The sequence below is a fragment of the Ranitomeya imitator genome, chromosome 4 (genome assembly GCF_032444005.1).
Source record: "Ranitomeya imitator isolate aRanImi1 chromosome 4, aRanImi1.pri, whole genome shotgun sequence".
Lineage (NCBI taxonomy): Eukaryota > Metazoa > Chordata > Amphibia > Anura > Dendrobatidae > Ranitomeya > Ranitomeya imitator.
Window position 1 is genome coordinate 259,572,984 of NC_091285.1, and position 19,852 is coordinate 259,592,835.

A 19,852-nucleotide genomic window follows, 5' to 3' on the forward strand; every position below is an offset into this window, starting at 1 on the left:
TCTACCAGACTAAACATTAGTTTGCCATCTTGGCTTACTGGCAGTTTGCCACATTGATTACACACATTTCTGACAGGCCTGGGAGCCATCATTTGAGAATGGTAGTTTGTCATGAGGTGGAGGTCTCCTTTAGGCCTCGCTCACATAACGCGGCTGAGTGCTATGTGATGCTTTGTAGGACAGCACTCGGCCCAGTGTTAAGGTACCGTCACATTTAGCGACGCTGCAGCGATCTAGACAACGATGTCAATCGCTGTAGCGTCGCTGTTTGGTCGCTGGAGAGCTGTCACACAGACAGCTTTCCAGCGACCAACGATCCCGAAGTCCCCGGTAACCAGGGTAAACATCGGGTTACTAAGCGCAGGGCCACGCTTAGTAACCCGATGTTTACCCTGGTTACCATTGTAAATGTAAAAAAAACAAACAGTACATATACTTACATTCCGGTGTCTGGTCACGTCCCTCGCCTTCAGCTTCCCACACTAACTGAGCGCCGGCCGTAAAGCACAGCGGTGACGTCACCGCTGTAATCTGCTTTACGGCTGGCCGGCGCTGACAGTGCAGGGAAGCAGAACGCCGAGGGACGCGACAGACACAGGAATGTAAGTATATGTAGTGTTTGTTTTTTTTACATTTACAATGGTAACCAGGGAAAACATCGGGTTACTAAGCGCGGCCCTGCACGCCGATTCAGCGATGTCAGCGGGAGATCCAGTGACGAAATAAAGTCCTGGACTTTCCCCAGCGACCAACGATCTCCCAGCAGGGGCCTGATCGTTGGTCGCTGTCACACATAACGATTTCGTTAACGATATCGTTGCTACGTCACAAAAAGCAACGATATCGTTAACGATATCGTTATGCGTGACGGTACCTTTATACTATGGAGCAGGGCAGATCTGCAATTGTTTTCTCATGCTGATTGTGAATGAGAAAACAATGGCAGCATGCTATGGGAGGCTCCTATGCTCGGATCACACACACCCATACAAGTCTATGGGGGCGTGCAAAACAGACTGCACTCCGATGGCATCCCTGAGCAGTCCGTATACACAGAAACAGGCAACGGAGCAGATGGAGAAATTACTTTCTCAGTCTCCTCTGCAATGTTTCTCCGATCCTCTCGCATGAGAGGATTACAGTGAGCGCTGACTTGTCTCACGCTCACAGCAGAGCGGGAGCCGAGGGTCATTAGCATATCGCATCTGATGCTTTACGCTAGTTTGACTGCAGCCTTAGGCTGTGTGCCCACGTTGCATTTTTTATGCGTTTCTGCCACACTTTTTGCCGCAGCGGAAACACATAAAAACGCTTAAAAACCGCATTCCCATGCAATCCTATGGGATTCCGCACATAGCAGTAATATCCGCAGCATGTTCATTATTTCTGGGGAATCACAGAGATTCCGCCGCCATAGGATTGCATTGAAACGCTCACTTTACACATGTGGCTATATCCACCGTGCGTAAAGTGAGCTCCTCATGTGCAGATGGTACCCGGGTATGGAGGAGAGGAGACTCTCCTTCAGGCCCTGGGATCCATATTTCTGTAAAAAAAAAAAAAGAATTAAATTAAAATTATGGATATACTTACCCCGTACCTTTTTTCACTGTATGTGCACGTGCTGAATCTGGCGGCGTTTTATTGAATGTACTAAAACGTCAGCATAGCAGTGAGCACGCCATTTTCCCTATGCCCGTGCACTGCTATGTTTACTTGAAGCACTCAAAGTTTTTATCCTCTTAATATATTGCAGTAATCATTATATAGCACTGTGTACTTACAATTGCTCATTTTGCCTTTCTACCCAGCTAATTCTTCTCTTTTCTCTACCTAGTATGTAGAAACAGGAAGTATCTTTTTCTACATTTAATATTCCCCTCCAAATCCTGACCCAGCTGCTCCCTCCTCCCCCCGTCAGGGACTTTTGCAGCGACTCTTGACTCATGCAGGAAAAAGACGTCCTGTCTCTATACAGAGCTTAGAAGGATTCAGCTAGTCAGTTTTTAATCACATGAGGTCATAGACCTAATGGAAAACAGAAGCATTATCTAGGTAGAAAGGCAAAATGAGCAATTGTAAGTACACCGTGCTGTATAATATGATGACTGTAATATATTAAGACGATATACATTTTGATGGGAGGAGAGCTTCTTTAAAGACCAAGGTTTAGCTATGATAAGTGCTAAATAAGCAATGTCCTTGAGAAAGCTCTGCTTTAGAAATACATTTAGCCCATGCCATTACTGTAGAAAGACAAATGGAGAGCACATACAAAAACTTATGAACGGATTTATAGCGGCTAGAGAAAAATGTACAAAACTGAACATGAGGGTCTAAGATTTCACATTCTGATCAGACAGTATGGAGCACACTGCCACGTCATGGCAAACCACAGTGGGTCCCTAACTTTAAAGGCAAAGAGCTATGTGCAAACCACCGCCGATGCTACACCACACCAGCAGCAGGGGGAGCTAGTTTCTCACTACTCACAGCGCAAGGCATGTGCCCACAGCTCCGGGTTACATCACTCCACAGGCACAGCCCCAATGCAACAATGGCCGCCTCACAGCACCAACACCAAGTTCAAAAACTCAACTTCCACATGGTCTCAGTTTAAAAGCAGAGAGCAAAAAAAAATCGGTTGGACCCCTCTTGCAGTCTCCCGCTAATTTAAAAACAACTGGGCCAAATGGGGTGTTAAAAAAAAAAAAAAAAAAAGTAACAGACCATGCAATATAACCTACCTGTGGAAAGAGAGTTGGTCTGCACAGCCAAAACTTATACAATGATCTTTTGCAGAAAAGCTAAAATTGACATAACTGATGGTGGAACCTAGAATCATGGGAACTCTGCCTTGTAGCACGGGTGCTGTGGGTTGTCTGGCTCAGTCTCCCTGCTGCTGCGGCGTCACTCTAGCGGAGGTCAGCGCATGGTCAGGGTCCCTCTAAGGCTCACTGTGACGTGGCAGTGGGTTTCATACTGTCTGATCAGAGTTCTGCTAAGAACCTCATGTTCAGTTTTGTCCATTTTTGATTAGCTGCAATGGATCATTGTATATGTTTTGGATGTGCCCCATGGCTTTTTCTATAGTTAGGATATATTTAGCCCATTAAAGTGGAGAGCAGAACCCGCTGGGAAAATACAGAACCTTGGGGCATAAACTTCTGAATCCTTTTCGGCCATTTCCCTGTATACAGAGTATACAAGTACAAAAAAAATGTATGCTTTGGGAACATAGTGTGATGCATAATTGTATATATAAGCAAAACTTATATTTTACTAATGGTCAGAGTAGTATGGCACACATGATTTATAAGCTGCCAATGCACCATATATACATATTAGAGGCAAAATTGATCAAATGGTAACAGGGCCATAAGCGAAGTTGTGCGTTTCTAATTCCTGATAAGCCACTGCATTTTGAGGCCACAAATCTTACTCCAGTCTTTGACTGGAGTAAGATTAGGAGAGAGGCACATGACACTTGTCAGAGGAGCCTGATTCATTAAGAGACGTGTGCCTTTTAATGAATCGGGAGCATCTGACTCCAGCATGTCCTGTCATCAAGGCAGGTGTGAACATCGCCGGTCTTTATAACCAGGGCCATTGACTTTAAGAACAATGTGAATTTGGTTGAGAGAGGTTAAGTAATGGCCAGTTTTGGCTTTTATTGTATTCACGCGGGATCTCCTGAATATTTTGTTTTTTTTCTTTGGTTAAATTCACCATATTGTTCTGGAGAGGTGGACCTACAGTGGGGCAAAAAAGTATTTAGTCAGTCAGCAATAGTGCAAGTTCCACCACTTAAAAAGATGAGAGGCGTCTGTAATTTACATCATAGGTAGACCTCAACTATGGGAGACAAACTGAGAAAAAAAAATCCAGAAAAATCACATTGTCTGTTTTTTTAACATTTTTTTGCATATTATGGTGGAAAATAAGTATTTGGTCAGAAACAAAATTTCATCTCAATACTTTGTAATATATCCTTTGTTGGCAATGACAGAGGTCAAACGTTTTCTGTAAGTCTTCACAAGGTTGCCACACACTGTTGTTGGTATGTTGGCCCATTCCTCCATGCAGATCTCCTCTAGAGCAGTGATGTTTTTGGCATTTCGCTTGGCAACACGAACTTTCAACTCCCTCCAAAGGTTTTCTATAGGGTTGAGATCTGGAGACTGGCTAGGCCACTCCAGGACCTTGAAATGCTTCTTACGAAGCCACTCCTTCGTTGCCCTGGTGGTGTGCTTTGGATCATTGTCATGTTGAAAGACCCAGCCACATTTCATCTTCAATGCCCTTGCTGATGGAAGGAGGTTTGCACTCAAAATCTCACGATACATGGCCCCATTCATTCTTTCATTTTCCCCGGATCAGTCGTCCTGGCCCCTTTGCAGAGAAACAGCCCCAAAGCATGATGTTTCCACCACCATGCTTTACAGTAGGTATGGTGTTTGATGGATGCAACTCAGTATTCTTTTTCCTCCAAACACGACAAGTTGTGTTTCTACCAAACAGTTCCAGTTTGGTTTCATCAGACCATAGGACATTCTCCCAAAACTCCTTTGGATCATCCAAATGCTCTCTAGCAAACTTCAGACGGGCCCGGACATGTACTGGCTTAAGCAGTGGGACACGTCTGGCACTGCAGGATCTGAGTCCATGGTGGCGTAGTGTTACTTATGGTAGACCTTGTTACATTGGTCCCAGCTCTCTGCAGTTCATTCACTAGGTCCCCCCGCGTGGTTCTGGGATTTTTGCTCACCGTTCTTGTGATCATTCTGACCCCACGGGGTGGGATTTTGCGTGGAGCCCCAGATCGAGGGAGATTATCAGTGGTCTTGTATGTCTTCCATTTTCTAATTATTGCTCCCACTGTTGATTTCTTCACTCCAAGCTGGTTGGCTATTGCAGATTCAGTCTTCCCAGCCTGGTGCAGGGCTACAATTTTGTTTCTGGTGTCCTTTGACAGCTCTTTGGTCTTCACCATAGTGGAGTTTGGAGTCAGACTGTTTGAGGGTGTGCACAGGTGTATTTTTATACTGATAAGTTTAAAACAGGTGCCATTACTACAGGTAATGAGTGGAGGAAAGAGGAGACTCTTAAAGAAGAAGTTACAGGTCTGTGAGAGCCAGAAATCTTGATTGTTTGTTTCTGACCAAATACTTATTTTCCACCATAATATGCAAATAAAATGTTAAAAAAACAGACAATGTGATTTTCTGTTTTTTTTTTCTCAGTTTGTCTCCCATAGTTGAGGTCTACCTATGATGTAAATTACAGACGCCTCATCTTTTTAAGTGGTGGAACTTGCACTATTGCTGACTGACTAAATACTTTTTTGCCCCACTGTATATGCTAGCAGCCAATTTTGTTGTTTTTACTGTGGGGAATTGTTCACAGGATTCTCAGGGGGCGAGTACTCAGGCTGCTCTGCGTAATTACTCAGAACAACACCCCCTCAATAATAGATCATAACAATCAGTACTAAATATAAAGGCTCATATCTCTGGACTGCTGTGTCAGATACAAAAAGCAAACAAAATTTAAAAAAAAATTATCAGGGGAATAGCAAACCAGAAACTGGCCACTTGTCCGCAGACAATTTTCTTGTAAGATTATATAACATTTAGGCTCTGCGTCAAAGTATTTTAGCCAGAATGTTTGTGCGAAACGCCGTCTTGTCTAATTCAGTAGCTGTGCCGTACATGGAGCTTGGAGTCTCTTCCCAAGGCCGGGATCACACATACTCGAGGTATGGCCGAGTCTCGCAGGTGAAATCCCTCCTCTGGTGCCGGCACTCCGGAGCGGAGCGTGCGGCCGCACAGCAATACATGGAGCTGCACGCTCCGCTCCAGAGTGCCGGCGCCAAAGGAGGGATTTCACCTGCGAGACTCGTCCGTATCTCGCGTATGTGTGATCCCGGCCTAAATCAGGTGCCTCTGACTTAAGCATACCCCTTCAGCAAGGTTTTGATGAATCAGGGTCTTTGCGCATAGGCAACTGGCCAGACTATCTGCCAAAAAAGGGGCTCATTTTCACATACCTAACCCATTGTAAATATGACCTCTCTCAGATTTCACAGAAAAACACGTTCACTTACTTTGATAGAAACTGTACCATTGCCCAAACTCCACCGTACATTAGTCCTTTAATTAACCAGGAATCAATATCAAGATCAGCAATAAATCCAACCAACCAAATCACCAGGAATGGCGTGCCTAGCATCACTTTTTGACGAAATTCCTGCAAAAAATAAAACAGCAGATCAAACCGAAGTCAATAATTTGTTCAACATATCTAGAAACTAAAATACACTTGTTTGTGATGTGATGGTTGGAAGCTAAGATAATAAATGATAACCTTGTAATAGCCCGGGATCCATCTAGGCGTATCGCTGACTCCAACTGACAAAATTAGAATGTGCGCAAATGGCTAAAACAAATAAATCCCAACACATATTTCCGTGAGAGGCGTCATTAATGAGAGACAAGAGAAGGAAATGTTCTAAACTAAATAAGCAATGCTAACCCCTCAGTGATCCCAGCAAGGCCTGCATTGAGGACTTCTGAAGTTTATCAGTAAAGTGACTGCTGCAGCCAATCACTGGTCTTAGTGGTCATGTGCTGTACATGCAAATGTTACCATTAAGACCAGTAATTGGCTGCAGACGCCAAATCAGTGATGAACAGGGTAACATCACTGAAAGTGCTGGAGTAGTGGCAAATTCAATTGGTAGAAGTAGTGCCAAAAAAATGTAGTAAAAGCCTAGAAAATCCCTTTGAATGGGTGCCTATCATTTTAGCAAACCTGTGACATGCCATAGTAATATGTGGAAATATTCATTTGTGGGGATACAGTGTCGAGACAAAACAAATATCATTAAAAGGGATCCAGTCATGTAAAAAAAATGCTATAAACCAGCAGATGTGGGTTAATAGTGTTCTAAAGACGTTCAGCCACCGTACTGAAATCCCGGCCACTAGGAGAAAATGAACTTTACTCTTCCCGACAGCCTCAGGCTTTCAGTCAGAGAGGTGTGCCCCTCACATAGTGAGCAGTGACTGATCACACTCAGACACTGACTGACATCCAGCTTTGCAGTGATGCACTACTGAGCCAGCTGTCAGTCAGTGCTGGAGTGTGGTTATGGCCACCGCTCACCATGTACTGAACTGTGGCTGAAGCCAGAGGAATAAAGTTAAAGGGAACCTGTCACGCCCCCTGGCGTTTTTAACTGAAAGAGCCACCCTGTGCAGCACTAATGCTGCATTCTGTGAAGGTGGCTCTTCTTTTTGTGGTCCCTTCCAACGCTGCAATATTACTTTTTATAATTTGCCCGCCATGCCTTTATTTTCTTTCTTTTCCCCCGGACACAACCACCTCCCAGCCATCCCTCAGCCTCTCCATGCGCCGACACCTCTGCCTTCAGGTCCCTAAAAAAAAGAGCCACCTTCACAGAATGCAGCATTACTGCTGCACAAGGTGGCTCTTTTAGTTAAAAACGCCAGAGGGGGGGGCGTGGCCTGAATGTCCATGTGAGCGGACGTGTGGCAGAGCGCTCCCGCTGCGAATATTGCCATTATCCTTAAAAGCCGCAGCTGAGCGGCGATTCCCGGTGCTTACCGGCTGCAGGAGAGTCCTGGGAGTGCGGCGGTGAACAGCGGCGGCCCCGAGGTCAGCAAATATGACCAGGAGGAGGCAAAGAGACGCAGGAGCCGGCGAGGCTGGGACCGGCCAAGATGGCGCCGACGCCAGGGAGAAGGCGGAAAAGGACAACGCTGCATGCCAGAAGCGGATGGCGGCGGCGGCAAAGCTCCAGCAGTTTGCTAGAGTGGAGGCCGCAGGGAGCACAGAAAAAGCAGAGGAGGACGCCGGAGCAGACACAGACACAGAAGGAGAGGAGGAAAGCCCAGCAGAGGAGCAGGAGGTACAGCAGGGGAGCAGGGATGGTGACATGGCGGTGGTAGTAGGGGGATCTGAAGATAAGGAGCCAGGAGCAGAGCCCACCCTTAGAGACGTTTTTACACTGGTATCATCATGTAAACAATCCCTGACCCAGCAGTTACAGGAGGTCAAAGGGGATACAGCCCAGATAAATGCAGCCCTGCAGAAGATTGACAAACGTGTGGGGGCTGTAGAGGAAAGAGTGAGCACGGCAGAAGATCATATAGTGCAGCTGCAGAAAGCGGAGAGGAAGTTTACTCAAGCAATATCGGAGCTAGCTGCAAAAAATGAGGATCTGGAAAATAGGTCCAGAAGAAATAACATTCGTATAGTGGGTGTCCCTGAAAAAGCTGAGGGGAGGAATCCCACGGAGTATATTGAAAGCTGGCTCCTTGAGACTTTTGGTGATGCAGCACTGACAAAAGTATTTGCGGTAGAAAGAGCCCACAGGGTCCCACCGAAACCACCTGTCCCTGGAGCAAGTCCCGTACCATGCTTGCCAAAATCCTAAACTACAGAGACATTATCCTGAGGAAGGCTAGAGACATGACGGATCTGACAATTGAAGGTCAAAGAATTGCTATCTACCCTGACTATTCCGCCCTGGTACAGAAACAACGGATGATGTTCACGGGTATCAAGAGACGGCTGAGGGAACTGGGAGTGCAATACTCCATGATGTTTCCGGCACGACTGAGAGTGGTGGCGTTGGATAAGATTCATTTTTTCCAGACGCCGGAGGACGCTACCCAGTGGATAGATCTTAATGTTAAAAGGCTTAAAGGGAAAGGAGATTGAAAATACGGGGTGGGTTGGTCGGGGTTTCCTTTAAAAAGGAAAAAGAGATTGACTGACAGTACATTGGTAATTGAGATGTGAAGGTTTGAGGGTGGAGTTGGGCATTACGCAGGGAACGCCCTGGGAGTGCTGATGCGGCGGCGAAGTACGGGGGAGGAAGGGTGTGCAGCGTACTAAAAGTTTATTTAGTTCTTGCAGTTGTAAGTTAATACATGTTGAAATATTTTGTTCCTCTAAGAATGGCGCCGAATTCTATTATAAACGGTAGCGGGAGGCGGAAGGAGAAGGTTACGTTAACAAGAGTGTTCGCAATGGGGTAAGGGATGGGAGGGAAGTTAGACAGCTCAGAACTGGGAGTAAAGACATAACTAAAGATGATGAATCACATAATAGGGGACCGCTTTAAGATATTGAGTTGGAATGTGAGAGGTCTGGCGGATAAGTCTAGGAGAGCTGCGAACTTGCAGTATGCGAAGGATCAACGGGCCTCTATGATATGCTTGATGGAAACGCACTTGATACGGGAGAAGGTGGACGTACTGAATAGACGATGGATTAAGAAAGTGTATCACTCTACCTTTTCGACGTATTCAAGGGGGGTGTCAGTGTTGGTGCCGGTGGGAGTGCAGTATGAAGAGGTGAAGGTATGCGTGGATGCTGAGGGTCAGTATGTGGTGATACAGTGTATATTGTATGGAGTGAGAGTGTGTGTCGCGGCAATGTATATTCCACCTCCATATTCAAGTAAGAAGATTAGGGAAGTGTTGGAGAAGGTGGAACGATGGGGACCGCTACCACTTTTAATTATTGGGGATTTGAACAATATTTGTGACGACTTTTGGGATAAAAATAAGAACACCCAGAACAGGTCGGAGGGGCACACTACAACATTTGGTACCTATGTGCGTGAAATAGGCATGATTGATCTATGGAGCGTTAGACATGTTGGGGAGAGAGGGTACTCGTGCTACTCACCGGCTCATGCTACGCTGTCCAGAATAGATATGGCGCTGGGTAATCGTCTGTTGGACACAATGGTGGGGGAGGTGCGTTATCTGCCGAGGGCCCTTTCGGACCACAGTCCAATTGAGGTGGAGGTTAGGTTGGTGGGGACACGGACCGCAAGCGGGAGAGAATGGAAGATCCATCCTAACTGGTTACAGAGTATTGACTTGGAGGGTACAGGGAAGGAGGTGACGGAATTCTTTGCCTTAAATGATGGGAGTACAGATGCTCTAACTGTTTGGGATGCAATGAAAGCGTACCTGAGAGGGCTACTATTTAGAGACATTAGTAGGTGTAAGCGGAAGACAAGGGAGGCAGAGAGAGTGGCGGTGGAGGAGCTGAAGGCTGCAGAGGACGAGATGGTAGTGTTGGGGACCTCCGAGGCAGGGAAAAGGTTGAGAAAAGCGCAAACTCATATGGAGAAGATTCTGCTGGGAAAAGCTGAAAGGAAGAGGGAGTTTCAAAGGGTGACTTATTTTCAGGAGGGAGAAACAGTGGGACACATGCTATCGGTGGTAACTTCTGCTCAGCGTAGTACCTCGTATGTACATTCGTTGGATTCAGATGGGGGGAGCAGGATATCTGAAACACCTGAAATTATAAAGGTCTTTGCGGACTTTTACGCGGACTTATATTCCTCCAGGGTCAATGAGTCAGTCGGAGATACGGAAACTTTCCTGGAGAGTCTGGGTCTCCCGAAATTGAGTGAGGAGGATAGGGTGAGCCTCGATGCCCCTATCACCGAGGAGGAACTGAGTCGAGCGCTGAAGTCTATGGCCAATGGGAAGGCACCTGGAGTTGATGGGTTACCAGCCGAAATCTATAAAAGCTTGGGGGAGGTGTTGATTCCCAGATTAAAGCTACAGTTAGGGCCAGAAATATTTGGACAGTGACACAAGTTTTGTTATTTTAGCTGTTTACAAAAACATGTTCAGAAATACAATTATATATATAATATGGGCTGAAAGTGCACACTCCCAGCTGCAATATGATAGTTTCCACATCCAAATCGGAGAAAGGGTTTAGGAATCATAGCTCTGTAATGCATAGCGTCCTCTTTTTCAAGGGACCAAAAGTAATTGGACAATGGACTCTAAGGGCTGCGATTAACTCTGAAGGCGTCTCCCTCGTTAACCTGTAATCAATGAAGTAGTTAAAAGGTCAGGGGTGGATTCCAGGTGTGTGGTTTTGCATTTGGAAGCTGTTGCTGTGAGCAGACAACATGCGGTCAAAGGAACTCTCAATTGAGGTGAAGCAGAACATCCTGAGGCTGAAAAAAAAGAAAAAATCCATCAGAGAGATAGCAGACATGCTTGGAGTAGCAAAATCAACAGTTGGGTACATTCTGAGAAAAAAGGAATTGACTGGTGAGCTTGGGAACTCAAAAAGGCCTGGGCGTCCACGGATGACAACAGTGGTGGATGATCGCCGCATACTTAATTTGGTGAAGAAGAACCCGTTCACAACATCAACTGAATTCCAGAACACTCTCAGTGAAGTAGGTGTATCTGTCTCTAAGTCAACAGTAAAGAGAAGACTCCATGACAGTAAATACAAAGGGTTCACATCTAGATGCAAACCATTCATCAATACCAAAAATAGACAGGCCAGAGTTAAATTTGCAGAAAAACACCTCAAGAAGCCAGCTCAGTTCTGGAAAAGTATTCTATGGACAGATGAGACAAAGATCAACCTGTACCAGAATGATGGGAAGAAAAAAGTTTGGAGAAGAAAGGGAACGGCACATGATCCAAGGCACACCACATCCTCTGTAAAACATGGTGGAGGCAACGTGATGGCATGGGCATGCATGGCTTTCAATGGCACTGGGTCACTTGTGTTTATTGATGACATAAGAGCAGACAAGAGTAGCCGGATGAATTCTGAAGTGTACCGGGATATACTTTCAGCCCAGATTCAGCCAAATGCTGCAAAGTTGATTGGACGGCGCTTCATAGTACAGATGGACAATGACCCCAAGCATACATCCAAAGCTACCCAGGAGTTCATGAGTGCCAAAAAGTGGAACATTCTGCAATGGCCAAGTCAATCTCCAGATCTAAACCCAATTGAGCATGCATTTCACTTGCTCAAATCCAGACTTAAGACGGAAAGACCCACAAACAAGCAAGACCTGAAGGCTGCGGCTGTAAAGGCCTGGCAAAGCATTAAGAAGGAGGAAACCCAGCGTTTGGTGATGTCCATGGGTTCCAGACTTAAGGCAGTGATTGCCTCCAAAGGATTTGCAACAAAATATTGAAAATAAAAATATTTTGTTTGGGTTATGTTTATTTGTCCAATTACTTTTGACCTCCTAAAATGTGGAGTGTTTGTAAAGAAATGTGTACAATTCCTACATTTTCTATCAGATATTTTTGTTCAACCCTTCAAATTAAACGTTACAATCTACACTTGAATTCTGTTAACAGGAACACATGGGCTACTTGCACAGTGAGCAAGTCTGTATGATCATGTTCACACACCACCAAGAAACCTGAAGACACAAAAGAGAATAGTAAAACCAAAAACACTCAGTTTGAAAAAATGTTGCAGTAATCCGCAAGTGCTAGTAAAAGATGTAAAAAACAGGGTATTTGGTTGATACGTTTTTTGCAAAAAATGTATACTAAGCTGCTCTACCAATCTTCACGGTATACCCTTATCAGAGCAGTCCTAACTAATGTATGCAATCCCTATCTGATGTATTTAAAAACCTGATCATCTGTATATAACCTGTGTGAACAGGGTTCAGAGAGGAAAAAATCCATGTGTGCATACAGGGTAGAACAGCTTTTGTGCAGATAGCCCAAGAGGAGTGGTGGAACTCCCCAGTCTTGTAGACACAAGAGAACAATTATGGAAACAGGAACACATGGGCTACTTGCACAGTGAACAAGTCTGTATGATCATGTTCACACACCACCAAGAAACCTGAAGACACAAAAGAGAATAGTAAAACCAAAAACACTCAGTTTGAAAAAATGTTGCAGTAATCCGCAAGTGCTAGTAAAAGATGTAAAAAACAGGGTATTTGGTTGATACGTTTTTTGCAAAAAATGTATACTAAGCTGCTCTACCAATCTTCACGGTATACCCTTATCAGAGCAGTCCTAACTAATGTATGCAATCCCTATCTGATGTATTTAAAAACCTGATCATCTGTATATAACCTGTGTGAACAGGGTTCAGAGAGGAAAAAATCCATGTGTGCATACAGGGTAGAACAGCTTTTGTGCAGATAGCCCAAGAGGAGTGGTGGAACTCCCCAGTCTTGTAGACACAAGAGAACAATTATGGAAACAGGAACACATGGGCTACTTGCACAGTGAACAAGTCTGTATGATCATGTTCACACACCACCAAGAAACCTGAAGACACAAAAGAGAATAGTAAAACCAAAAACACTCAGTTTGAAAAAATGTTGCAGTAATCCCCAGTCTTGTAGACACAAGAGAACAATTATGGAAACAGGAACACATGGGCTATATACAGATGATCAGGTTTTTAAATACATCAGATAGGGATTGCATACATTAGTTAGGACTGCTCTGATAAGGGTATACCGTGAAGATTGGTAGAGCAGCTTAGTATACATTTTTTGCAAAAAACGTATCAACCAAATACCCTGTTTTTTACATCTTTTACTAGCACTTGCGGATTACTGCAACATTTTTTCAAACTGAGTGTTTTTGGTTTTACTATTCTCTTTTGTGTCTTCACACTTGAATTCTGTTGTAGAGGTTTCATTTCAAATCCAATGTGGTGGCATGCAGAGCCCAACTCGCGAAAATTGTGTCACTGTCCAAATATTTCTGGCCCTAAGTGTATATGGCTAGGAAGGTGATAGCAAGGAATTGGATTAAGGAGGAGCCGCCTACAAGGGGTGAATTCCTGAAATATGTTAAATATGGTCTCAATCTGGAAAAGGGGGTCTACAAAAGACGTGGGAAAGCAGAAATGTTTGACAAAATGTGGTCTCCGTGGCTCGAGCTGGGATGAGTAGGTATGGGAAATGGGTGAATGAAGACCTTTTGAAGGGGGGGGAGATTGCTAGAGGAATATGCGGTCATAAGTGAGTCAAGCGGCTCAAAGAGCCATCAATACTGGTAATAAAAGTATAATTGGGAAGGAGCTGTCATGGGAGGGGGAGGTTTGGGGTTTGTTGGGATTGTTGGGGGTTTGGAAAATGAAGAAACTTTGTAATATATTGGAAAATGCATAAAATGTAATGTTCATGTTTATTTTCAATAAAAATCTATTTAAATAAAAAAAAAAAAAAAACGCCAGAGAGGGTGACAGGTCCCCTTTAAGCACACATGAAAAGAGGACTAAGAATTGGAAAAACCATGTCAGAAAGAATTAAAAGGAGAACACCAGGTATTTATTGTGGCATTTTTATTATGATGTGGAAGTCACGGAAATATCTAGGTGCCATCATACCATGCAATATTTTCATTGCTAGGCCTTAGACCTTGGCTCCACGTTAAATGCAATCATTTGGGTGCAGAACTCATTTGAAGTTGTAGAGCCGCAGGGGTGTGTGTGTGTGTGTGTGTGTGTGTGTGTGTGTGTGTGTGTGTGTGTGTGTGTCTGTGTGTCTGTGTTTTTCATAAAAGTCTGATCTTTCAAAATATAAAATTAATTAACCTGTTTGATAAACAGAGTAATGAGAAAAAACAATCTAGATTCCGGTTTATCAGCTGCCGCAACAAAACTGGACCCATAAAGTTTTCAATGCTGTCACTGGGGCAGTGTGAGGGTATATTTTTACGGTAGATACGATGTTTTGTTGCAGCAGATGATAAACCGTGATTCCGGAATTTAGATTATTTTTCTCATTACTCTGTTTATCAATCAGGTTAATTTTATATTTTTACAGATCAGACTTATGAACGCAATAATACCACATCTGTGTATTTTTTTTTTTGTATTTTTAATGCGGCAACGGGTGATTTGAAATTATCTTAATTTTTTTAAAGATATTTTTAAAAAGAGGGTTTTTTTTTTGTTTTTTTTACTTTTCACTGTATTTGTTAGTCCCTTCTGGAGACTTTAACCTGCGATGATCCAATCGCTTGTGCTGTGTACAGCAATAGCATAGTACTGCATTTTGACAGCAATAATCACAGTCTTATATTAACACCAGCCAGAGGTGTTATACACTATTCTAATTATTCAAAAAAACGCTCAGAATATAATGCCAGATTCTTCAATTTTTGTACCAGTCAGAGGGCTGCCGTTCAAAGGAGTACTGTCATGATAGACCCTGGCCAACATGGCAACACACTGGTGCCAGATGATTGCATCACGTGCATGCCGATGGGCACATGGATTGGTGAATCCCCTGCCGGTATACTGTAAATGCTGCTGTCAGATTAACAGCAGCATTTAACAGGTTAACAGGCGCAGGTGGAGCTCCACTCCATGTGCGGCTGACTATCACAACCATAATCTCAGTTGCAGACCCCACATCAGAGTCAGGGAGCGGGTAAATGACTTAACTATATGTCACTTGTCTGTAAGGGGTTAAAGAAAGGGGGTCTTTTTCCTACTAAAGAGGCGAGATGTCAGCTGTAACACATCCAAGCACCGCCTGCACTGAATCATAACTGAATCCACAACTATTTACAGGCATCTGGATGGAGGAGATCTTTTTGCCACTTTAGTTCTGTGCCTGCAGACATATTAGACATATGTGGCACATATGAACTTCTGCAGCATATTGCCACCGCGCGTGTTACCACTCACTACAACGTGTGAAGAAGGGCAGGGTTGCACAGCATCTCCGGAGGAGCTGAAAATAATCAGACAGTGCCGACTACACCTACATGTGAGACTTCATATAACTGTAGAACTTAAACTATGGGAATATGTTTAGATACAAAAAGGTAATTCGATCTCAAGTAAAAAGGATTCAGAAATCCAAATCTTCTGCAATTGCAAACTCTAAACAAGAAATAAAAAGCCAAGGAATTTGTCAGGAATTTACCTTGTCTGCCTTTAGCTTTCTCAGGAAGGAGGGATTATCATAGCCTTTGGCTTGTCTTGCTTCTTGCAAATGGTTAATCATCCAGACATTTTTTCTCTGTTTTGCTAAATCAAGCGGCGATTCTCCCTGTTGTAATACATGGAATGTAAACAAAACATTATTTTACATATATTAACAAAGGTAATTAAATATGTCATACCATATTTTCAAATAATCTCACCAGCATTCCCCTTACAATAATCTCACCAGTATTTCTTCCCCCCCTAACAATAATCTCACCAACATTTCTTCCGCCCCTACAATAATCTTACCAACATTTCTTCCGCCCCCTACAACAATCTCACCAGCATTTCTTATTTCCCCTTACAATAATCTCACCAGCATTTCTTCCGCCCCCTACAATAATCTCACCAGCCTTTCTTCCGCCCCCTACAATAATCTCACCAGCATTTCTTCCGCCCCTACATTCTCACCAGCATTTCTTATTCCCCTTTACAATAATCTCACCAACATTTCTTCTGCCTCTACAATAATCTCACCAGCATTTTATTCCCCTCTACAATAATCTCACCAACATTTCTTCCGCCCCCTACAATAATCTCACCAGCATTTCTTCCACTCCCTACAATAATCTCACCAACATTTCTTCTGCCCCTACATTCTCACCAGCATTTCTTATTCCCCTCTACAATAATCTCACCAACATTTCTTCTGCCTCTACAATAATCTCACCCACATTTCTTCCACCCCTACAATAATCTCACCAGCATTTCTTATTCCCCTCTACAATAATCTCACCATCATTTCTTCCGCTCCCTACAATAATCTCACCAGCATTTCTTATTCCCCTCTACAATAATCTCACCAACATTTCTTCCGCCCCCTACAATAATCTCACCAGCATTTCTTATTCCCCTCTACAATAATCTCACCAGCATTTCTTATTCCCCTCTACAATAATCTCACCAACATTTCTTCTGCCTCTACAATAATCTCACCAGCATTTCTTATTCCCCCTAGAATAATCTCACCAACATTTCTTCTGCCTCTACAATATTCTCACCAACATTTCTTCTGCCTCTACAATAATCTCACCAGCATTTCTTATTCCCCCCTAGAATAATCTCACCAACATTTCTTCTGCCTCTACAATAATCTCACCAGCATTTCTTCCGCCCCTACATGCTCACCAGCATTTCTTATTCCCCTCTACAATAATCTCACCATCATTTCTTCCGCTCCCTACAATAATCTCACCAGCATTTCTTATTCCCCTCTACAATAATCTCACCAACATTTCTTCCGCCCCCTACAATAATCTCACCAGCATTTCTTCCACTCCCTACAATAATCTCACCAGCATTTCTTATTCCCCTCTACAATAATCTCACCAACATTTCTTCCGCCCCCTACAATAATCTCACCAGCATTTCTTCCGCCCCTACATTCTCACCAGCATTTCTTATTCCCCTTTACAATAATCTCACCAACATTTCTTCTGCCTCTACAATAATCTCACCAGCATTTTATTCCCCTCTACAATAATCTCACCAACATTTCTTCCGCCCCCTACAATAATCTCACCAGCATTTCTTCCACTCCCTACAATAATCTCACCAACATTTCTTCTGCCCCTACATTCTCACCAGCATTTCTTATTCCCCTCTACAATAATCTCACCAACATTTCTTCTGCCTCTACAATAATCTCACCCACATTTCTTCCACCCCTACAATAATCTCACCAGCATTTCTTATTCCCCTCTACAATAATCTCACCATCATTTCTTCCGCTCCCTACAATAATCTCACCAGCATTTCTTATTCCCCTCTACAATAATCTCACCAACATTTCTTCCGCCCCCTACAATAATCTCACCAGCATTTCTTATTCCCCTCTACAATAATCTCACCAGTATTTCTTATTCCCCTCTACAATAATCTCACCAACATTTCTTCTGCCTCTACAATAATCTCACCAGCATTTCTTATTCCCCCTAGAATAATCTCACCAACATTTCTTCTGCCTCTACAATATTCTCACCAACATTTCTTCTGCCTCTACAATAATCTCACCAGCATTTCTTATTCCCCCCTAGAATAATCTCACCAACATTTCTTCTGCCTCTACAATAATCTCACCAGCATTTCTTCCGCCCCTACATGCTCACCAGCATTTCTTATTCCCCTCTACAATAATCTCACCAACATTTCTTCTGCCTCTACAATAATCTCACCCACATTTCTTCCGCCCCCTACAATAATCTCACCAGCATTTCTTATTCCCCTCTACAATAATCTCACCATCATTTCTTCCGCCCCCTACAATAATCTCACCAGCATTTCTTATTCCCCTCTACAATAATCTCACCAACATTTCTTCCGCCCCCTACAATAATCTCACCAGCATTTCTTATTCCCCTCTACAATAATCTCACCAACATTTCTTCTGCCTCTACAATAATCTCACCAGCATTTCTTATTCCCCCCTAGAATAATCTCACCAACATTTCTTCTGCCTCTACAATAATCTCACCAGCATTTCTTATTCCCCTCTACAATAATCTCACCCACATTTCTTCCGCCCCCAACAATAATCTCACCAGCATTTCTTCCGCCCCTACATGCTCACCAGCATTTCTTATTCCCCTCTACAATAATCTCACCAACATTTCTTCTGCCTCTACAATAATCTCACCCACATTTCTTCCGCCCCCTACAATAATCTCACCAGCATTTCTTATTCCCCTCTACAATAATCTCACCATCATTTCTTCCGCCCCCTACAATAATCTCACCAGCATTTCTTATTCCCCTCTACAATAATCTCACCAACATTTCTTCCGCCCCCTACAATAATCTCACCAGCATTTCTTATTCCCCTCTACAATAATCTCACCAGCATTTCTTATTCCCCTCTACAATAATCTCACCAACATTTCTTCTGCCTCTACAATAATCTCACCAGCATTTCTTATTCCCCCCTAGAATAATCTCACCAACATTTCTTCTGCCTCTACAATAATCTCACCAGCATTTCTTATTCCCCTCTACAATAATCTCACCCACATTTCTTCCGCCCCCTACAATAATCTCACCAGCATTTCTTCCGCCCCTACATGCTCACCAGCATTTCTTATTCCCCTCTACAATAATCTCACCAACATTTCTTCTGCCTCTACAATAATCTCACCCACATTTCTTCCGCCCCCTACAATAATCTCACCAGCATTTCTTATTCCCCTCTACAATAATCTCACCAACATTTCTTCTGCCTCTACAATAATCTCACCAGCATTTCTTATTCCCCACTAGAATAATCTCACCAGCATTTCTTATTCCCCTCTACAATAATCTCACCAGCATTTCTTATTCCCCTCTACAATAATCTCACCCAGATTTCTTCCGCCCCCTACAATAATCTCACCAGCATTTCTTATTCCCCACTAGAATAATCTCACCAGCATTTCTTATTCCCCTCTACAATAATCTCACCAGCATTTCTTCCGCCCCTACATGCTCACCAGCATTTCTTCCGCCCCTACAATATAACCAATATTTGCTTCCACAATATCATTAGTACTTATTCAGCTATACATCACCAGTATCCCCCACACAAAAAAAAAGTTATAAACTTATGTTCAAAACAAATTTATGTACTGTATTGTCTACATACAGTCTCTTCCAAGACCCCTAAGACCATTTTCTGTATTGGAAAATTTAAAAGGCCACAGAGATGAATTATTACATTTGCCACTTACAAACAAGTCATTTTACCTTGATATTCTGCGCATCAACATTGCCACCATTTTCAAGGAGCAAACTAATAACTGTTGTATTTCCGGCCAAAACCGCCCAGTGTAGTGAAGTGTTCTTATGGTACTTGTCTCCAAGATTAACGGACACATTAAACGTAAGGAGCAATCTCGTGGGGTCCACACTATAGAGGCAGAAAAAACATTAAGCATGACAGCAGTTTGTAAAAAAAAAAAAAAAAAAACACCACATTTTGATATGTAAATGAGACAAGGTGGAAGCTTTGCTTCCAGACTTTCTAATGTGCACATCCTCTGTCTTAGGGCTCTTTCCCACTTGAGAGGGAAAAAAACGG

General features: G+C 43.3%; 1 protein-coding gene across 1 annotated transcript in view; it reads right to left on the minus strand.

Annotated features, from left to right (window-relative positions):
• ZDHHC17 (zinc finger DHHC-type palmitoyltransferase 17) overlaps window positions 1-19,852 on the minus strand; it is a 71,838-nt gene that overhangs the window by 15,692 nt on the left and 36,294 nt on the right. The window contains exons 7-9 of the mRNA XM_069764549.1: window positions 19,519-19,681; window positions 15,743-15,868; window positions 6,107-6,249 (exon numbers count right to left, since the gene is read on the minus strand). Of these exons, the coding sequence (XP_069620650.1) occupies window positions 6,107-6,249; window positions 15,743-15,868; window positions 19,519-19,681 (432 nt within the window). The remainder of the gene's footprint in view (window positions 1-6,106; window positions 6,250-15,742; window positions 15,869-19,518; window positions 19,682-19,852) is intronic.